Below are 19,506 nucleotides of genomic sequence, written 5' to 3'. Positions count from 1 at the left end.
AATATATTAAAATATTTTGGGGGGAGAGAGAGATTGGGTTCAAAGTCATTCTTCTTACAGATTGTTGGAGGGTTAAGAGTAGTGACCACAGATGCCATATAAACAAAATAATGATGACACAATATAGTCTATTCTGTAAAGACTGAACACTAGAAAATGACATCCAAAGTACTGAACACACTGAAAGGATATGAATTAAAACTAAACTGCTCTTCACCAAATTCCTCAGCCTTAAGAAAAAATATCCATCTGACTGTAAAATTTGAAGGGATGTACAAAGGGGCTGTTGAGTAGCCTAGCAGTAGTAGCTGTGCACTTCCATAAATACTGAATCCAGCATTCCTCATTTACCAGTAAGAAATATCGGTGAGGCTGTTAAGATATTACTGACACACTCATGAAGTAATTTGCACTCAGTAGCAGTCCTCTAGAGATTTAAGAAGTCATCCTCAAGCACTTCTTAATGGACTGTAACTTTTCCATTAAAAGCAGTGCCTCAACCTTGGTCCTTACAGGGAGAAAGCACTATAAAGCAAAAGGGAGGATCCTTGGAAAACAAGTAGAGTAATCATTAATTTCAGGTGCAACACCCAAGGCAAATAGACACTATTTCACTTGTGGTCCATCTTTCAGCAGTTGCTTACCACTGCACACAGAAGAGGTGATGTTGTACAGAAAAGGATAAAACTGCAAACAGCGGATCATCTTCAGGCTGCTTTCACACTCCAAGCACTTCGTTGTCAAATCTAGTGCATGTCTGAAGGCCTGCAGGGCTCCACTAATGTTGTTCAGAGCCAGATATGCATTTCCTAGGCTCAAAAAAGTCAGGGGCTGCAAAGAGAAAAGCAACATACCCCAGCATAAGTATGCTCACTGTTTAAAACTGAAGCCAACTATGAAAAACCCCTGTCAATCCACACCCTCCCAAATTTGGCTGGAAAGAATTTAGAAAACTTCTTAAATAGGGACTGCTTATTCTTAGAATGGAGAACTAACAGCTTGATGCATTGGTGCTAGACAAAAGCTGTTTTGACATAAGGTTGTGTTCAGGATTCCATCTTCCTACGATGAAAAAACAGATGTTAAATACACACAGGCTGAAATGAAGCATTAAATACTTACTTATAACCCATCATAAACATAACGCTTACTGCACAGAGTAGCAAAGAACTAAATTGAAATGCTTGAAGACATTTTAGAATGATTAAAAGTCAGCAAAACCATAAAAATGTTACTAGCGTTCTAGCAGGACAGCTGCATTTCATTTGTCAAGAGTGTTCAGGATTTACTTGAGCAAAACTAGGTTACTGAAAACACCAATGTCATACTAGCTTAGGGATATACATTTATGTTTACTTTCAATTCTTCATAAAACTTAATGTTTTTGTCCACTGCTTTTGGCTAGTCTCCCTAAAATATGTATTTTTTTTTAAAGTACAAATTATAGACACCTTTTTCACTGGGTAGAATTTAATTAGCACTTTAATACAGGCACATAGTAAAGCATTACATTTTGTTTGTTGACTGAAAAGTCTTTCACTTACACAAAGTAATTTGCTGCAATTAACAGTATAAAGCTAGAATAATGACTATAATATTGTAATTTAGCAGTCATTTTTTCCACTGAAATAATTTTACATTCATTAATGTAAGTGAAAATGTCTCTGAAAATCTGGAGACTGATCAGTAGCTTAAGATTTTTCAAACTCATCTTAGCTTGTATTATTAAACATCATTCAGAAAAAGGTGCAAGCTGAGCAACAGGAATTTTTTTTTTTTTAAAACTTTTGCTAATATATTACATCCTTCACTCCCCATAGCTGTAATTAATTTTAATTTGTGTTTACTTTCAATTGTATTCCAGGAAATACTATTCAAGTACAAATTCTCCTTCCAGATGATACAATAGGTATTACAGGACTGAGAGTGCCTGAAAAAAATAGGAGGCGGCGTTATTGTAACAAGGTAGGACTTGCCAATATTTTGGAAGAAAAGCCCTACTCACACAGCATGGTCCTAAGGATCCCTCCCCGCCAAGGCTGTGCTTTCAAGTGTTCTCCTTACAGCACATGATTCAAGCATAGTTCTTTCTATAGTTCCTTTTTGCACTCTTACCTGCCGCCCAAATGGGCTAGATTCCTTTCCACAATTGCAAAATTGTTCCTGAATGCTATATTGAAAAAGCTTATTCTGTTATTAGCTTTTTTATGTACTAGATGACTGGTGGCCTGGCAGGTTTAAGCTCTCTAAGCTCTCTGTTTATCTAACTACAGACTTAGAAGCACAGGAAAAAGTCACTTGAACTTCTTACTGAAGCATCTCAAATGTAAGACCAAAACTGCTTGCTAGAGAAAAAGTGTCCCCTGCCACGCCTGCCCCCCGCTTCCTTTTCACAATTGTTCTGGCCAGTCCACTAGTTTAAACAGTTTATAGAGAAACTTTCTATGTGACATAGGTGACAACCTACAAAATGTTTATAACGTTACCATTCAGAAATACAAAAACCTGTTTTCAATCTATGGTTGGAAGTAAAGTCACCAAACAACTATAACACAGCGTTTCCTCTAGGTATATAGATGAAATCAAGGGACAAATAAAACAGTACACATAAGTCAAGTGGCACAGCAAGATGTCTATCCAGCCAAAGATCTTGGTGACAGACGTTCTACTTTAAGGGGTTTAAAAATCAAGATACGATGCTGACAGCATTATGGATCTCTGTTTTAGATGAAAATGTTGCCAAAACACCAGGATTAGATTCCTTGGAGCCGCTGCTGATAATACAGGTTTTGGGAGGCAAGAAGTCCGTCATCCATTTTAGAAGAACTTCTGCTCTAGACGTTTATATTCTCAGCAACCAGCATCACCCCCAGTGCGATCAAGAATTTAAATGAAAATTAACATCTGTTGCAAATCACAAGCTGGAAGTTGAACTGCATGCACAGGAAAGTAAGCAGAAGTAAGTAACGTATTTAGAAAATAATGAAGGAAAGGACATTCACCACTGAATGAACACAAAAAACATCATCTTACCTCAGAGGCATTGATGGCCAAAGCCTTCAGCAGGAGCCTGCTGGCATCCAAATGAAGACCATAATGAATCAAGAGGTTAGCAAGATTGACCAGAGGGATGTCCTGATACTCATGTGGAGCCAAATTAAATGCTTTTTGCAAACAGGTGATAGCAAAGGTGCTATTTCCAACTGCACGCCAGTACAATCCAGCTTCATTAAGCACAAGCCATAGAGGATCTTCCGGCTATAGGAGAGTCAGGGAAAAGGATGAAAACACCCACAAAGAGGTGTCTCAGGAAGACAGAATCACCTGTTCTTTGGTAAGAAACAACAAACAAAACTCACCCTTGCATACTACCTTATTAACTAGATACAAAATACACTTTGCTGTGACTGCTAGCAGATTATTCAATCTGCTCTACTCAAATTGACAAGATTTACAGTCTGAACTGTAATTTAGTAGCAGCTGTTGCTCACACTCTACTCATACGACTGCCTTATATCATGACCACAAAATCCCTTAAAATATAAAAGTGGTAATGGTAAGCTCACTTCAGGAAGCAACATTTGTGAGCCACTTCAGAGTCTTAAAATTACATTAATACAGATCTATGTAGAAATGTTACAATTTGAAGGTCAGGCAGCTGTTAAATTGTAGTTAGATGTGCTTCCAGGTCCTATATCCAACATCAAGATTTCCTGTCAATTTAAGGTTTTAGATTTAGTTATCTATTAACTAGATTTAGTTATCTGTCATATGAAGGTTGACAAGTGACATGAATTAGATACTGTTTAAAGATTATAAAATAGCAAGCAACAAGTGAGGGCAGGTGGAAGAATGGAGGAAGCATCAAATACACCTTGAATGTTCCTTCCTCCTCTTTCACCTACAACAGAAAAAACAAACACTCATCCTAGAGGAGAAATAGCAAAACTTGAAAATACTGACAGGTGGACAGAGCTATATAAAACGTCCACTTTGAGATGGAGCAGTTTGAAATGTTTTAGAAACACTTCATTCTACTTTTTAATATTTTCAGCATTCTGTGTTATCCAATTCTACAAAGAGTTTAAAGTATAAAAGCAACAACTGAAATTAATGTCCAATCCAACCTACACATCTGAAGCCCAAATGCATGCATGAGTAGGAAACAGCTAGGATTAAAGAAGCAAAACAGATAAGGATCTTTACAGTAGTATTGTATTAATGCAATACAGCTGGCATTACAGTAATACTGTGTTGAAAAAGTTAATCAGTACAAAGATTTTCTTCCAGATTTTAAAAACAACCTCACACAGGAGGGTTCTACCTATGGTTCAAGATGCACTGGAAGATATCAATAGGATATATTACCTCTTTGTTCAGAGTACCTTACATAATCTATAATTGTAAGAGTATTTATCACACCTATTTTGCAATGCACATACATAACATTACTTGCATGTTATTCATGCCAAACTCCTCATTGAATTACACTCCATACACAGGTCTCAATGACCTTTCTTTAACTAAATTCTCAGCAAGTGATTACCACTGTCTTTCCCAACACAAAGATACCAACTGTGGCACTCCTGCTCTAGAAAGTTTATCATTAGCAGAACAGGCATGACACATCAGCGTTCTTACATCAGCATTTAAATGAGCGAGAAGTTCAGACTTTTAGCATGAAGGCAACAGAATACTACAGTTAAAACCAAAATACCTATGCACTGCAACAGTAAGACATTAGACATGTATAGGATTGTTCTGAACAGCATAATAATAGGAATCAACTCCTACTGTTAATTTTTCTTCTGGGTAAGAGAGATGCACGTAGTAAATGGTACTGATTTTAGACTAAAACCAATATATACGTACACTGCCTTGACAAAACTTGTACAAGAGAGTTAATTTGAGAAATATCAGCTTGACACATCAAAGAGAGTCAACCTCTATCTCAATGCTTCCTGTCATTTGACTTGTGATGACTCTCAAAGGCCCCACGCAAGATGGAGGTGGCATTCCACAGGGTGTTACACAGATGTAAATTTTTTGCCCTAGAGTGCTAATTATCCTGACAGAAGATTGACAGAGGGTTGATTTCTTTGGGGGTGGGGTGGGGTGGGGTGGTGGAATGCAGGGTAGTGGGGAGGAGGAACAGCAAAAGGCAGGCATGTAGGGAGAGGTAAAAGATGGAGGAGTAGTTCCAAGCTATTTCTCTCAGTTAAACAAATGGCTGCCAGGATTAGCTAAAATAGCGCTGCTCCATGTCCTGCAGTCACAACAAGATGCAAGTAACTACAGGGCTGTTTGGTCCACACTAAGGAAAATTAAATGGATACTTCTCTATATGTTTGTGCTTTACTTGTAAACATGGATTTTTAAGTTAGTTTCATCTCACTTACAGGCAGCAAATAAGCTTATTCCTTGCACATCACTGACTGACTTCTTTAGAAGTATAGAAACAAGCCTCAAACAAGAATTTTGAATTTATCTCATGCTACAGTTTTTGACATACCTTTTTCATGGCATGATCTAGAAACGCTCCTATCTTCGCCTGTGTAATAGTTTGATTGTTGATACGAGAATGCAAAACCTGGACAACGAAGATTTTAAATTTTTTTTTTTAAACAACTGAAAAACGTTTACAGTATATATCTACACGGGTCATCCAAGTCTCACTTCCCTAAGTCTTTACAGGGGGGAGAAAAATACTAAACAGATGATGTGAACATGTAATGATTAAAGTAGCCAATCTCCAGAAAGCAATATGAAGGACTAATCTCAGCCTAACGTTACCAACTTGGTAGAATACAGTAGTTATTGTAAACCCCAAGAAGATGAATCATGTCAAGTGACTGTTAGAAATTTTAAAAGAAAGCAGTAATTTTAAATAGTAAATCAAATTTCCTATTCTGTGTGCTTTTGGTCAGCATTTGAAAGAAGTCAGACAAGAAGTATTATGCTGAGTGACCTTTCTCCAGCCCTATCAGAAAGCACTTGCTCCCCTTTTTTGGAAGTATTGATTGGCTTGTGATATCAAGTGATCTTTTAACTATCAGAATCTTTCATGTTCTGAGTAAGATTTTTAAGGCAATAAAGAGGAGAACTTTAAAACAGAAGAGAACCAATGAGAAAATGTCTCTTACTTGTCTTGCTTGATCATCCGGCATCTTGAATTTCAAATCTAGATTACCATCTAGTTCCTTGACCAGTATGTTCAGAGATTCGTTGTTACGAGCATCAGTAATGGAAGAACAGTCTGGTGCCTGGGTTTCTCCATGCCCAATAGTATCTCTTGGGATACTCAGGATTGGCTGGACTCTAGCAATAAGGAGAACCAAGACAAATTAATAGCATGTGCTGCATGTCACTGATTATAAACATAAGAATCAGCTATATATGAACTGACAAGCCTCCTACTGTAGACTGCCACAAGACATGAGCTGCAAACCAGGAGAGTTCAAGGACCACCCTTCCCCTGAAAAGTCATTAATAAATAAGGTCTTTACTTTCCTTTTTTAAGCATAAAATACCTGTAAATAATGGACAACGCAGTAGCGATAAGACACAGAAGGTTCTCATATTATGCTAATAAGGATTGGATGAAGGATTGGACTAAACAGAGAAGTGAAAAAGAAAATGCTGAAGTTTTTTTAAACTGAAGTTTGATTTCAAAAATATCAAGAGGTAGCCAAATTATTTGGGAAGAACATTGTAAGTTGAACACTGTTTTTTTCAAAAGAAGCTTCAGAACATTTGCGAATGGAACCTTTGCTTCAACACATGCTCAATATTAGAATTATACCAACAAGGAGAAGAAAGCTTTCTTACTATCATTATTATAATGTTAAGTGAGTAGGATATTATGAAATTGCATTGATCCATGTAAGGTAGCTATTGCAACATAGACACATTTATTTTATCCTATGTAATAACAAATATTACTGACTATTCCAGAACTACGCTGGTTTTCTACCTCTGTCCCAAAGGAACGAGCCACGGCTTTCCACTCCTAATCCTTTTTTAGTATGGTCTGGTCTTCACAATTTTCTGTTATCATAACTAAAGTTAAGAGGATGTATGCAAAGTACAACAGTTAATTGTAGTTATCAAATAGATACTCACTTCATTATCTCTTTTTTTTTTTTTTTAATATACTCTACAAGACATTCAGACTTGTGCTTAAATCCTCATTCTTTCAGTAATACTGTAGATATTTCACATATTCAACTTGTACTAACAGTCAGGGAAGAATCACCATGAAATTGGATCTGACTGTTACAGTTACAGCAAAGACAACAATAAAGGAAAACACCCTCCTCCTGTGGAACGGCCAGAGAAAGAGGTCTGAACACATCTGTGCTGTTGATTACTAATTGCATCCATCCTCTCCAGAAAGAAAACACTCATTAAGACATTAGTGTGAAAATTTACAAATATAATTTTTAAAAATCAACACTTGCCTGAATCCCCTGTTTTCTGGAGGCAGGAAATAAGTTGGCAGTTCTTCTGGATCAGGAATTTTGGGGAAAGATTTCATGCACTCTGATCGCTGGGGCCAAAGAATATGCTGTTTGTCCTAAGGGGGAAAGGAATTATTTTTTATTATTTTCTCAACATTTTTAATATTCTAATTAACAAGCTAATAAGAACATAAGGAATAGTCTGGAAGAAAAAAAGAGCAGAGATCTTTATTATTTTTCCATCTTTTCTGGAGTATCAGCAGTTCAATTTTCTATCTTTACTCAACTGTACTGCTTTACTTGCAGCAGATGTTTACAAAGGTAGCTAAGAACAACACCCTCTGCGCTGTAGTAGAGTTTCAAATGATGGGAAACTGGTACAGAGAAACTACAGAAATGCTTATATGTTGAAGAAATTCAGAATGCTACATTCTCCAGTGCTGCCACACATCAAAACTGTAGCCCAAATGCTAAGAAGTTTCACATAAACAAGGACAAGATTCACTCTTTCACAGCTCCTCGTTGAATCACAGAATCGTATAGGTTGGAAAAGACCTTTAAGATCATCGAGTCCAACCGTAAACCTAACACTGCCAAGACCACCACTACACCATGTCCATAAGCACCTCATCCAAACGTCCTTTAAATACCTCCAGGGATGGCGACTCAACCACTTCCTTGGGCAGCCTGTTCCAATACTTGATAACCCTTTCAGTGAAGAAAAATTTCCTAACATCCAGTCTAAACCTCCCCTGGCGCAACTTGAGGCCATTTCCTCTTGTCCTATCACTTGTTACCTGGGAGAAGAGACCGACCCCCACCTCTCTACAACCTCCTTTCAGGTACTTGTAGAGAGCAATAAGGTCTCCCCTCAGCCTCCTTTTCTCCAGGCTAAACAATCCCAGCTCCCTCAGCCGCTCCTCATAAGACTTGTGCTCCAGAAACGGCAAAGCTTATCCTCTTCACTCACTCTAGTGGATTCTACACTCCACACTGAAACGATAGAACGAGCGACAGGGGAAGATTGCAAGTACTGGCTGTGGTCACTTTGGTTTGCATGAAGATCCAAATTCACAGATGTCATACTAGAAGTTGAAGAGTCTTCACCAAACTAGAAACAAAAGAAAAACCATATTTAATAAAGAGATCATATTAAGGCTGTAGAGATAAGAGATTATTTTAAGCACACTTTTAAGCTGTTATGTTGGAATATTCTTTCTACTAAAGAATATTTCTTGTTCCATATACCACACGTACATTAGAAAAGAAAACTAACTCCTTGGAAAACCTTTGCCTCTTCATTAACACTAGTTGCCTATGCTTTTTCCTGTCCTCCCTGAAGGAAACTAAATTGGAAAATTAAACATGTTATGCTCCTGCTAGCATGCCTGAAATGTAGTACATTTATGTAAGAGAAAGCTGTAATTCCTCAAGTGACGATTCTTGTACTTCCTAGAAAGAAATACTTGGCTGTTCTATGCAGGTTGAAAAAGCAAAGGAGTCAATATAGAAGTGGCTGGTAACTCATAGGAAACTAAGACTTTGGACTAAAATAAAGTTTTTCAATTCAAATAATTCTAATAGTTCTCTTCTCTAAGTAAAACAGTCTTATACAATAAACCCTCTAAACTTCTATAATTCACAGTTGATCTCAGCTTGTATTACTAGCAAAAGAAACTAGCATTAAATACTTTACACTCTGGAAAAGAGACTAAATGATTTGTCGTTACCACACCCATAATGTACCCCCTTTGTCAAGCCTCAAAAAAAAAGGAACTATTTTGCTAATAAGGCAAATGGGATGCAACTTAAAGCAGTGGTATCAATTCACAGACAAACCTGAACATATTCCACGTTTTCAAAAATGTCTCCGCGGTGATAACGAACAGGCTGGTCCCACTGGCAGTGCAAACTATGCTGCTGGTTGCCCAGTCTACAAATCTGATGGTTCCCTGCAGAGCACAAAACGTTTTTTTCTACTATATAAGTGAGGTTTCCAAGGAGACAAAGACAGCACTCAGTCAACCCCTCCACCCCCAATTCGGTCAATCCTTTTCATTTATTTAATCAGCACAGGGGAAACTCCATCTTCGAAAGACTCAGAAAAAACCCTGTTCAAGAACATACTGCAATCCCTTGTTTTAATAAGCAAAACACAACAGCCACTCAGGGCCATCTTAATATACAAAGAAGTTATGTCCTGACATTAATCTGAATATGTGCAATTCTTCATTGCTATAATGAGCATGAACTCTAAAAAGTTGTACCTAATTGAGCTTCTTTTGCCATCTGTGTCTCATGAATGATGTTCCTCAAGATTTGTTCCTCCTGGATGAGCTTGTACTTGTCTAAAACATCTTGTTGCCTAAGGTAATGGTCATGCTGCTTCTGATATTCCTTCAATTCATTTAATGTTCGCTGAAGTGATCTTGAAAATTCAACAGTAGAAAAGATTTACTTTGAATGCTTTTTAAAATATCAGCTTTTCCTACAGTGTCACACATTTTCAACTTTGGGTTTCTTAAAGTATTCTTATCCATAATTTTATTGCATGGTCAAAGAAATATAGGAAGTTGAAAATCATTATTCCATTTGAAATGTAAATAATTGCTGCAACAGAACAATAAAAGTGAGATTGTATGAATTGCCACTAGGATGCTTATTTAGTTACCTGTGCTGGGCTTCCAATTTTTGCTCAAGTTTTTGCTGACATAGGACAGCATGCTTCCTTTTTACAGCTTGCTCAAACCCTGGTTTGGCCTGTAGAGCATGATCATAACACAGGACTGAGTGGTTGTACTCTCCAAGCATCTGAGGAATGATCGAGAGAATTAGCTGTTGTTCGGTAATATTTAACAAAAAAGATTCCATTTTTAAAGAAGTCATTAACTCAAATTTTAATTTGTGGTAAGAAGCAGCCTATCATTTCTGAAACTCAAGCCACTATATCTGCTAAAGAAAGGCTGCAGGAGAATTTCCCTGGAATTTATTTCCAAGTGCAGATAAAAACCTTTGCTGAAAGACAGACTTTCGGATGAAAATTTCTTGACAGAATCTTAAACATTAAGCGTGAAATGCATGTGGAACACAAGACACATTGTAAAAGAGTAAAGCATTACAAGTCAAGCCAGAAAGATTAAATAATATTTGGTTTTCTACAAGTCTTAGAAAATAAAGATAGTATTTACTGCGTATATATTTCCCAAAGTGTAATAGCTGGTAAAGAAGTCACTGTAATCCAGAGCTGCATGGACCACAATAGCTGCATCTGCAGAGAAGTGAGCCCGGTGCAGAATATTTGCCAAATTTACCAGTGCAATATCTTTATTTTGCCTAAAAGAAGAAAATGAAAAGAAAAAAAGAATAAACAGATATTAAAATAAGGTCAGACTGTGTAAGAATCATGCATAAGGATACATTCATTCGTCAGTCACCTATTAAATATGTAATTTGATAGAAAAATGTCTAAATTATATATATGCCTAGTATAGCACATAAAGACTAAGAACAAGTAACATGGATTATTCCTTAGGATACAGTCTTAGAAACTAAAACCTGTTTACTAATTAGGATAACTAGAAAAGCAACCTGGAAAGAAATCTTTATTAGAAATTCTTACCTTGAAGAAAAATGAAGGGCACGCATGGCACATTCTACTACTTGGTATGGCTCATTCTTTATTCGCCAGTAAAAAGAAGCCATATTATAGAGAACCCAGGAAGAAGAGTTCTGCAGTAAAGAGAAACACATGAACTGTACTAACTACTAAGACATGAACTAAAAGGTTAATCAGGGCTTTAATTACTATGGGATGGAAAGCTGAGCACCAAACCTGCTCTAAGTTATCCTCTTCCTCTGGAAAGCTGCCATTTGGCAATAGTTGTGAATGTTCAGGAAAAATGAACTAGCATATAAATGTATTAAAGAAACAGAACTTCTGCCTTTCAGAGAGGTAAAAATTCAAAATGAGATGAAATGAGAAGTGACAGTAGTTTAAGCATCAGCAGCTTAGTTGGAGTTCAATGAGAGTTCCTATATTTTGCAGGAGGGCATTTAATAAAAACATACACATTTCAGTACTACTGTTTCTTCTTTGTTCTTTAAGTACCTGCATTTTTGTTTAAAAGCTATTACCTTGACTTGTGGTATGTGGTTTGCCAGACCACACAAATACATGAGTCATTAAACATGACAGTAAGGATCTATTTACTGGCTTTGCTGATGGCTTCTCCTACCTCTGCTTGCCTAGCAGAGTATGTTTTTACTCTGTCTTTTGTAACTGAAATGTAAGCCAAAAATATATGTGCAAAACTAGTACTGGATCTGATTGCATGTACCAGGCACATCTAATCTTGTAAGACCTTTCTAGCACTCTTTTTATGCGTACCGCAAAATTACAGTTTCATACCTTCATTAGCCCGTCATAAATACGATGACCTATTTCCTCTATACTTCTTCCCAGCCTCCGTGATAAGTATGTGAAGATTGGATCTTCTTTAGGTAACAAGGGTGCGGAAAGATTAACTCTTTCTTGGACACCCTAAAATAAAAATTGAATATAGGTATTTGCTGACACTTGAACTAAAAGTAGAGAAATATATACAAGAGCATGACTCCCAGCAAAATTTATAGCTTGGTTATTTTACATTCCTGTCATCCTTTCATATCAAGATCTTAGGGACTTGACAGGATAATGTCACCTTTGACAGATGAATAATATACATTATTATAGCTAGACAAACGCTAGAAGCAGCCAAAAGCAGCCTCTGCTTGTGAACGCTATAGGAGAAATATTCATTTCTGGTAGCACTGTGTATCTGGCAGCTATTGATTTCACTAATGACCACTGAAGCACTTAACTCATGTTTGTCAGGTTACATGCGCGCTATGAAAGTATCCTTACATCTCTTCTTCTCTTTCTTCCTTCCCCAACAACAAACGTACTCCTTTCAAAAGTACATCCAGACTCAAGAACAGAGCTAAAAAACTTCAGTTCCTGTTTTGTCCGCAAGAAAATCCTTATTTGTAGATGAAAAATTATTTTAAAGACTTGTAATAAAATAAATATCAAGATATAAGCACTAAAGCTGCGTCTGCATTAGAAAATTTGCTCATATAATACTGTTGACAATAACAATTTTTGCACCACACTTCCACTGTAACATTTCTAAAGCAGATGAACTTTGTACTAGCAAAGAACAATTATCTCATCCTCCGGGTTAGGGCTTGGCATTCAGATACCAAAGAGTCAGTCAAGTGTGTTAGGAGCTACCGACAAGCCTGCAAACAATTTTCTGACCCTGAATCTTCATACAGTTTAATGACCCTGGTTCAGCACTCTCCAATTCTCAACTAAAACAATTCACAAGTTAGAAGCACTTCCAATGAAAGCTACCATTTTACTAACGAAATGTGTGTTATGAAAAAGTACTCTTTTTTCCTAAAAATGCCCTCTAAAATAAGGCAAACAAAACCAAAAGAGAAGCAGGATCTGTATATCTGATGGAACTGTCCTCCTATAAGCAGGTACTTTAATCGGGGCACAATTGTGGTTCAAAAAAAGTCTGAAACAGTCTTGAAAGATTACAATACATTTCAACCTTGACTGACAACTGCCAGTAAGAGTTTTCTATTCCTCTTACTGATGGGGAAAAAACCCATACTTGCATTTGCTCGCTTACCCGTAAGTGCTGAAAAGCATGAATACTGTATGGAAGATCTAGAACTTTTGTACAGTCTGGCTGCTGCAGGTCTGGAGGCACTGGTGACTTTGTGTCTATGTAGTCTTCAGGGCTGAGGACAAAACAACATAACACAGCAGACCCCAGATTAAAATACTGCTAAAGTTCATAAGAGACAGTACTGTAGTTGACAGACAATATATTCTGATTTGACCATTACAAAAATCGTGTGTTTGAGCACATTAGACCATTTCTGATGTCTTCCCAGGTTTCAGTTGTATCAGGATATCATCACTATAGGATAAAGTAAATAATTTCTGTCTGCTTTAGAGAAAATATCAACATTTCGATAGCCTCCAAAATGTATCAAGGTCAACCTAGTGTATCACTATTATGATTAATGATCTATCTGCCAGGCAAACGGCAACACATGCAGATTAGAAGATTCTTCAACTAAAACAAACCAACCCCAAATATTAATGAGAAGCCCAAACGAAGGTATCTGAGGATAAAATTAATCTTTTCCCACTTCAAGTACTCATCTGATTATGTTAAAAAAATAAACAGTCAGCCCTGAAGATGAATTACCAATGAAGCTGAATGTCAAGGAGACTGTCCACGCATCCTTTACTTGCTAAACACAAGGGATGAAATATGACCTGGAGGTTCAACAGCTTGGTAAGCAACAGAATTTCATTCAAATTTAAGTCAAGACAGTTCCCACAAGAAGCGTATCTAGCTCAAAACACCCAAAGCACACTGAAGCAAATTCAACCCCGTTCTACAGGATGCACTTCAGTTTAATTCACATGTCTGGTCATATTAGTACAGAGTTATGGTGGTAGAACTGACTGGGAGCCTGGGAATAGAATGGAGATGTTTCAGACTAGGGCTAACATGGACAGTTTGGGGGAGACAGCATTTCTGTGTTGTACCCTTTCATAATTAGTTGCAGAGGTTGTTTCTATTTTATCCCACACCAACACAAAATAAAAAACCTGTCATCTAAAGAACAGTCAGTGATAGCAGTTTTCTTTTTACTTGCATTTAGAGGTTTTGTTGATTTTTTATTCAGTAAAAATCTTAAAATACAAAACATCTTATTACCGGATATCTTTGCTCTCTAAGGTGATGTACGTGCCATCGTATAGATCTAGGTCCCCCAAGGGCACCTTTGCTTTAATGCAGTCCGGATCCTCTTTATTATGCCTTTGTTCCAGCCCTGTGTCTCTGTCCTCATTTTCCTCTATATGAATCTTTTGAGCAACTAACTGTTTCTGTAGGAATAAAAAAAAGGAAACAGAAGAATGTATACTGATGAAAGCAAACTCCACAGTTGCTAGAAGTTGAACCGTCCAACTTTTTCCTTAAAGTCCATTCGAAAAAAATCTAAAACACTTTCCTCAAATTTTGGGAGTATTTCCTTGTATTTTATAACATCTATAGGAAATTTTTTGCTTTAGATGGAATATAAATACTTTCATTAGAGATAATATGACTTGAACAGGCCCTTATTTCTCCCGCTGTACCTTATTTCTCCCGCTGTACCTAAAAAGAGGGCTAATAGCATTCCAAATCCACGGTAGGCTATTCAGAAAAAGAAGAAATAGTTGTTAACAATACGTCAACTTTTCCGTATTTGGACCCTTTTCCTCCACCGTCAGACCTCATGGAAATAATATTAGAGACTGCAAACAAAATCAACTTCTTAACCATTCAGCGTGCTAAGTACAACTGAGGTGGCAGGCTAATGCAAGAATTGAGACTAATTCCTACAGATCAGCTTATGATGTGCCTTAGGACCTACCTTTCGTGCCATAAAGCTCATAGGTATTGATTACTATGAGCAGTGAATGGACTAACAATCTGCCCAGCACAATAAGCCGTATTTAATTCTCACCTAGATCTGCAAATTGAAACCCCATTAAATATCATAAGGATTTGTATATGTGAAATGAGAAGAAAATTTCCATTTTTAATTAAAGCCATACATATTTGATTACACGCTACTACGCAATACTAGAGATTTACAGTAGTAGCAACTTGTGCAAGATCTTACAATAGATAACTTCTGCTGAAAGTCATTTGTATGCCACAAATTGTACATTAGTAATTTCCAAACCCATAACCCATGTCCTGAAAAGCTTACAACTATTGTTGCATCCATAGCTAAAATGTCCATTACCACGAAAATGAGTATACCTCCATGAGAAAGACTGGCTGAATACAGCCACACAAAGGGCAGTCCTGCCTTTTTTCCTCCCTTCCACTTCTCCCATTCACCTAAAGCTACCTCTGGTGCACATCTAACTTCCCAGTTAGCTAGTTATGCTAATCTGACAAAACCAAAGCTGGCACAAGAGAAAGGAGTGCATGGCCAGAAGAAAGGCTGTGAGCTGTTAGCTTGCCCAGCCCATATTATATTTAAACTTCAGTTTAAGTTATCAGTTTGAAGTCCACTAAAGCCCTTTTCAGAAGGGTGTTCTCAGACCCTTTTTCAACAAATGGGCTTGAAGAAAAACAGAGGTGACCTGCTCTGTATTCTTCTGGAATAGTAGTCAGCAACAGAATCCAGTGCCTAAGTGACTTTACTTAAAAATGTTAGTTTTTATGGATAACAACAGGGAATGATGCAACTGGGGACAATGATAATCAGTTGAGTAAACTTGAGGCACAAAATTCTTGAGATCTGAAGAATTCTTCATTCTTTCACTGAAGCAGAATTATGCCAGATAATGACTTCTATTCCCCATCTAAATCTATCACTAAAAAGCCTGTGAAAAAAATTCTCTATTTTCAGAAATTAGTTAGTACTTAACATTATGCTTTACCTCCAGTTCTTTGAGGTAGTTAACTGTTGTTTCTTGTCTCATTAGTATTACCAAATCATGTGGGTTCCTCAAGTTCATTGGTGAATCCACCTGCAAGACATTTCAACAGTCCATCATGTAAGACATTCCCTAATTAGCACGATTTTAAAAGGTAAGAAGTTATGTTCATTCAAGACAGTTTGTCTGTTCAGAGGTCTTCTGTCCACTCAGCATTCATAATATGTCCATAATTTAAATCTGTACCCAAATAACATCGTTATTTGAGAATCCAATTCAAACCATGCTTTAATTTTAAACCTATTTTAGTTTATTCAGGCACACAAATTCTAAGCATAAGAGGCAAGTAAATTTCTCACAACAAACATTACTAAGAGTACGTACTGCTGAAATACTAGATACCTTAAATTGCAATCACAAAAACCTATTTTCTTTTATAGCTTTAAAATTCCTCCATCATGTCCCTCAATAAGCATAAAGTACTTCAGCTTCAAGTCAACTCCTCCGTGCAACTGCTTTAACACACCAGCCTAGCATTAAGATCTATTGCCTTCAGGATTAAGATGTAAATGAACAAAATCAAGAGGTAAGCAAATGAAGACTGAAAACTCTGTTACAGAAGACTGTGCTACAGCTTCCATAGCTATGCACAGGAGTTGGCAGCTCAATGAAGAGCAACGCTACAGGTAAATCACAGACAAGAGTGGTTACTTGCCAGACCTTTAGTACTCCCTAACTGGGCTCAGTAAGCTATGGCACTTCACTCCACAGCTGAAATACCCCAGCCTTGTCCCCATGCCAAATCAATTCTGCTGCCTGACTGGGTGGGGGAAAGTCACTACAGTCAAGAAGGTGGTGTATGAGCAGCTAAGCTGATCCAAAGGCTCACCACACTGAAAGGCTCACCTCCAGGCTTCCAGCCCTGTTTCCTCCAATCTGTCAGTGCGATACCAGTTAGTCCGGCATGTCAGCTCTGGTGCCCACCAGGCTCTCTTGTGAGCTAACCCAAACTCAGTAGTTGAACAGGACGTAATCCCCTATCGGTTGCTTTATCTGAACTAGTAAATTAAATTGGCTCACAGAGGATTCAATGAGTATGAGAACAGAAGCAAGGAAATGGACAGGAGTATGTGATGACAGGATGAAAGGACGAAGGGTGACAAGGACAGAAAGATCTTGCATTTTTAACATAATGACTGTTATGGTAGATGGTCTACACCAAGATGCTCCTGGATCTGCTCAGTTTCCATTCAAGCTTTCAGGATATGGAACTAGCTGCTGCATAAAGAGGTAAGCACTACCTGTGTGTTAGCACTGATACCTCTACATGGGCTGTCCACCGCCATGATATCTGTCCAAACTTGGTGACATTATAATTTAATGGAGAAGTTTGCCATATATACATGTGCAGGAGAACTTCCTGAGCTCCAGCTCTCCATTTTTTGTCAACTTTCCAAACAACTTGGAGACATTACTGGGACTCTCTTTTATTGCAGAGAACTGCAGCTCCAGCAGAACAGCAGCAAATTTCCTGGTCATTTTAATGTGTCCTCTCAACAGGTTAAACCTTGGGCCATGTTCTCTTGGCTGTGGGTCACATAAGCAGCTCAAATCTACTTCCTTTGGACTACTGACTGTGAAGTCTACATTCCTTGCAAGCCTCCCTACTGAGTGAGGATCCTATCCTCTAAGATGAAAACATGTGTTCCTTTTATGCCCCCCCTCCAAAAAAAAAACCCCTAAGGGCCTAAGGGTGGTTTTGGCTAAATTTGGCTAAGTATTCCTTTCCAAATCAAAAGCTGAACTGCTTCTTTTAGTATGGAGCCATTTTGGTGGGTGGCTACCTACAGAGTCCAGATACTTACATGTAACTCATTTTCTGCCTTAGCAAATTAATTCTCTTATATCACCAGATGAATAGAAAATAATAGGTGCTACTGACACCAGTTAATTTTTACACTATGAATTTGGAGATTATGGATTTAACTGTTGCTAATAAAGGGTGACCAAATATCCGCAATGATCCAGAGAAGCACAGAAAATACCATATCAAAAAAACCTAATGAAGTTGTTAGTTGAAGTATTAAAGTCTACAGCATTTTACTTACAGTCATATTTCATACTTCCTCCTATAGGCCCCACCTCCCTCTGAACTGGTTGCACACAAAACCAGAGTTATGCACTGAATGTAGCACTTGTTTGTGCCTCATTTGCTACAGAAACTACTGTGGTATGTGCAAGCAAATAAGAGACGAATTTGCAAAGAAAATAAGGGTAAGTTTTACTGTGTTTGAAGTGCTTACTCGCCCATTCCAAAATAGCACTGTTTCTCTGACATCCAAAGGCTACTTGCATGATACTACACAGTCACTGAGAGCAAAGTCAACTATCAGGTCCATTTTCAGTAACAAACTGCATCTGGGGAGTGATTTTTTGCAGGAAGTTATGCAGGCATCACCATTTAGAAAGCCTCATTCTGAAAGATGAAGGATTTTGGCTTATCATTCACTTAGAAACAGAATGATATTCAGGGATAGCTTCTGGTTTTAACTTTCGATAAAACAGTCTCATGAGAGTTAGGTCTGAATTTAGCATTTGGGAATTTGGAGTGGTATGTTACCAATCCAGCGTGCACAGGTTGACAGAAAAGCAACACAACAAGTACCAAATTCCTATCAACTATTACCTGGCAGCAAAAATCAAAGTAACAACAAGAATCAAACAGCAATGTTGCTGAATTCACTCATTAAGTTATATCAATCCACCAGGAAATCACCTCAAGTTAAGCAGCATGCATGATACTTTTCTTTAGTCTTCAGAGTTTCATTTCCACATCTGACCCCAGTTTGTTACCAGCAAACAAGCACTTTCTAATAATAGCAAAACCCTTCAACCTAGTAGAAAGTCAATATTATTAAATAACCTTAGTAGTTAAGGTTATCTTTTTTTTTTAGGTTATCTTTTTTAAGGTTAATCTTTTTAAGACCAATGCAGTGTATAAACAAAAAGCTGTAAAACCAAAACTTAGTAGTAAATCCAACCTTACATTTATTTACATTTGATCATTTCTGACTCTGAAAGTTCAAGACTTCCACTGCAAGAAATTATCAGAGTAAAGACCATTATTAGCTCCTAAAAATAAAAATCCATTTTAGGTGCAATAATCTCAGAAAAAGAATATGAATGGAAAAATTAAGCAGCTACACTGGACAATCATGCAAGGTTTGCAGAGGAAACTTGAGCCAGCACATCCAGTGCGTTCAGAGCACTTTTGGCAGCTTGTAAGTGAGCTGAATATACTGTATCAGTTCTTATACTCTTCAGTTTATACATTTACAGTATGAAAGCATTACAAAATGATAACTGAGGAAATAAAAAGCATTCAGATCTACAAAAAATGCTATATGACACAAAGGAAAATGGATTCTTAATTGAAAACCACAGGAGATCTTATAATATCATGCTTGCAAATGAGGAAAATAATGCCAACTTGGCCTTCAAGAGGCAACAGTTTGGAGGATGATGGTGCTCAAACTT

At 37.4% G+C, this 19,506-nt stretch overlaps 1 protein-coding gene across 2 annotated transcripts in view; it reads right to left on the bottom strand.

Annotated features, from left to right (window-relative positions):
* TTC17 (tetratricopeptide repeat domain 17) overlaps positions 1-19,506 on the bottom strand; it is a 63,292-nt gene that overhangs the window by 30,754 nt on the left and 13,032 nt on the right. Inside the window, exons 2-16 of one of the 2 annotated variants that reach the window (XM_075502527.1) lie at positions 15,973-16,062; positions 14,249-14,418; positions 13,142-13,253; positions 11,869-12,000; positions 11,080-11,189; positions 10,649-10,793; positions 10,132-10,271; positions 9,728-9,888; positions 9,300-9,412; positions 8,431-8,571; positions 7,461-7,576; positions 6,144-6,318; positions 5,513-5,590; positions 3,034-3,258; positions 645-831 (exon numbers count right to left, since the gene is read on the bottom strand). In XM_075502527.1, the coding sequence (XP_075358642.1) occupies positions 645-831; positions 3,034-3,258; positions 5,513-5,590; positions 6,144-6,318; positions 7,461-7,576; positions 8,431-8,571; positions 9,300-9,412; positions 9,728-9,888; positions 10,132-10,271; positions 10,649-10,793; positions 11,080-11,189; positions 11,869-12,000; positions 13,142-13,253; positions 14,249-14,418; positions 15,973-16,062 (2,095 nt within the window). The remainder of the gene's footprint in view (positions 1-644; positions 832-3,033; positions 3,259-5,512; positions 5,591-6,143; positions 6,319-7,460; positions 7,577-8,430; positions 8,572-9,299; positions 9,413-9,727; positions 9,889-10,131; positions 10,272-10,648; positions 10,794-11,079; positions 11,190-11,868; positions 12,001-13,141; positions 13,254-14,248; positions 14,419-15,972; positions 16,063-19,506) is intronic. The other variant, XM_075502526.1, reaches the window with a different exon arrangement.

The sequence above is a fragment of the Mycteria americana genome, chromosome 5, assembly GCF_035582795.1.
Source record: "Mycteria americana isolate JAX WOST 10 ecotype Jacksonville Zoo and Gardens chromosome 5, USCA_MyAme_1.0, whole genome shotgun sequence".
Classification (NCBI taxonomy): domain Eukaryota; kingdom Metazoa; phylum Chordata; class Aves; order Ciconiiformes; family Ciconiidae; genus Mycteria; species Mycteria americana.
Note: the sequence above shows the minus strand (reverse complement) of the source record. Positions and strands in the feature narration are given on the sequence as shown.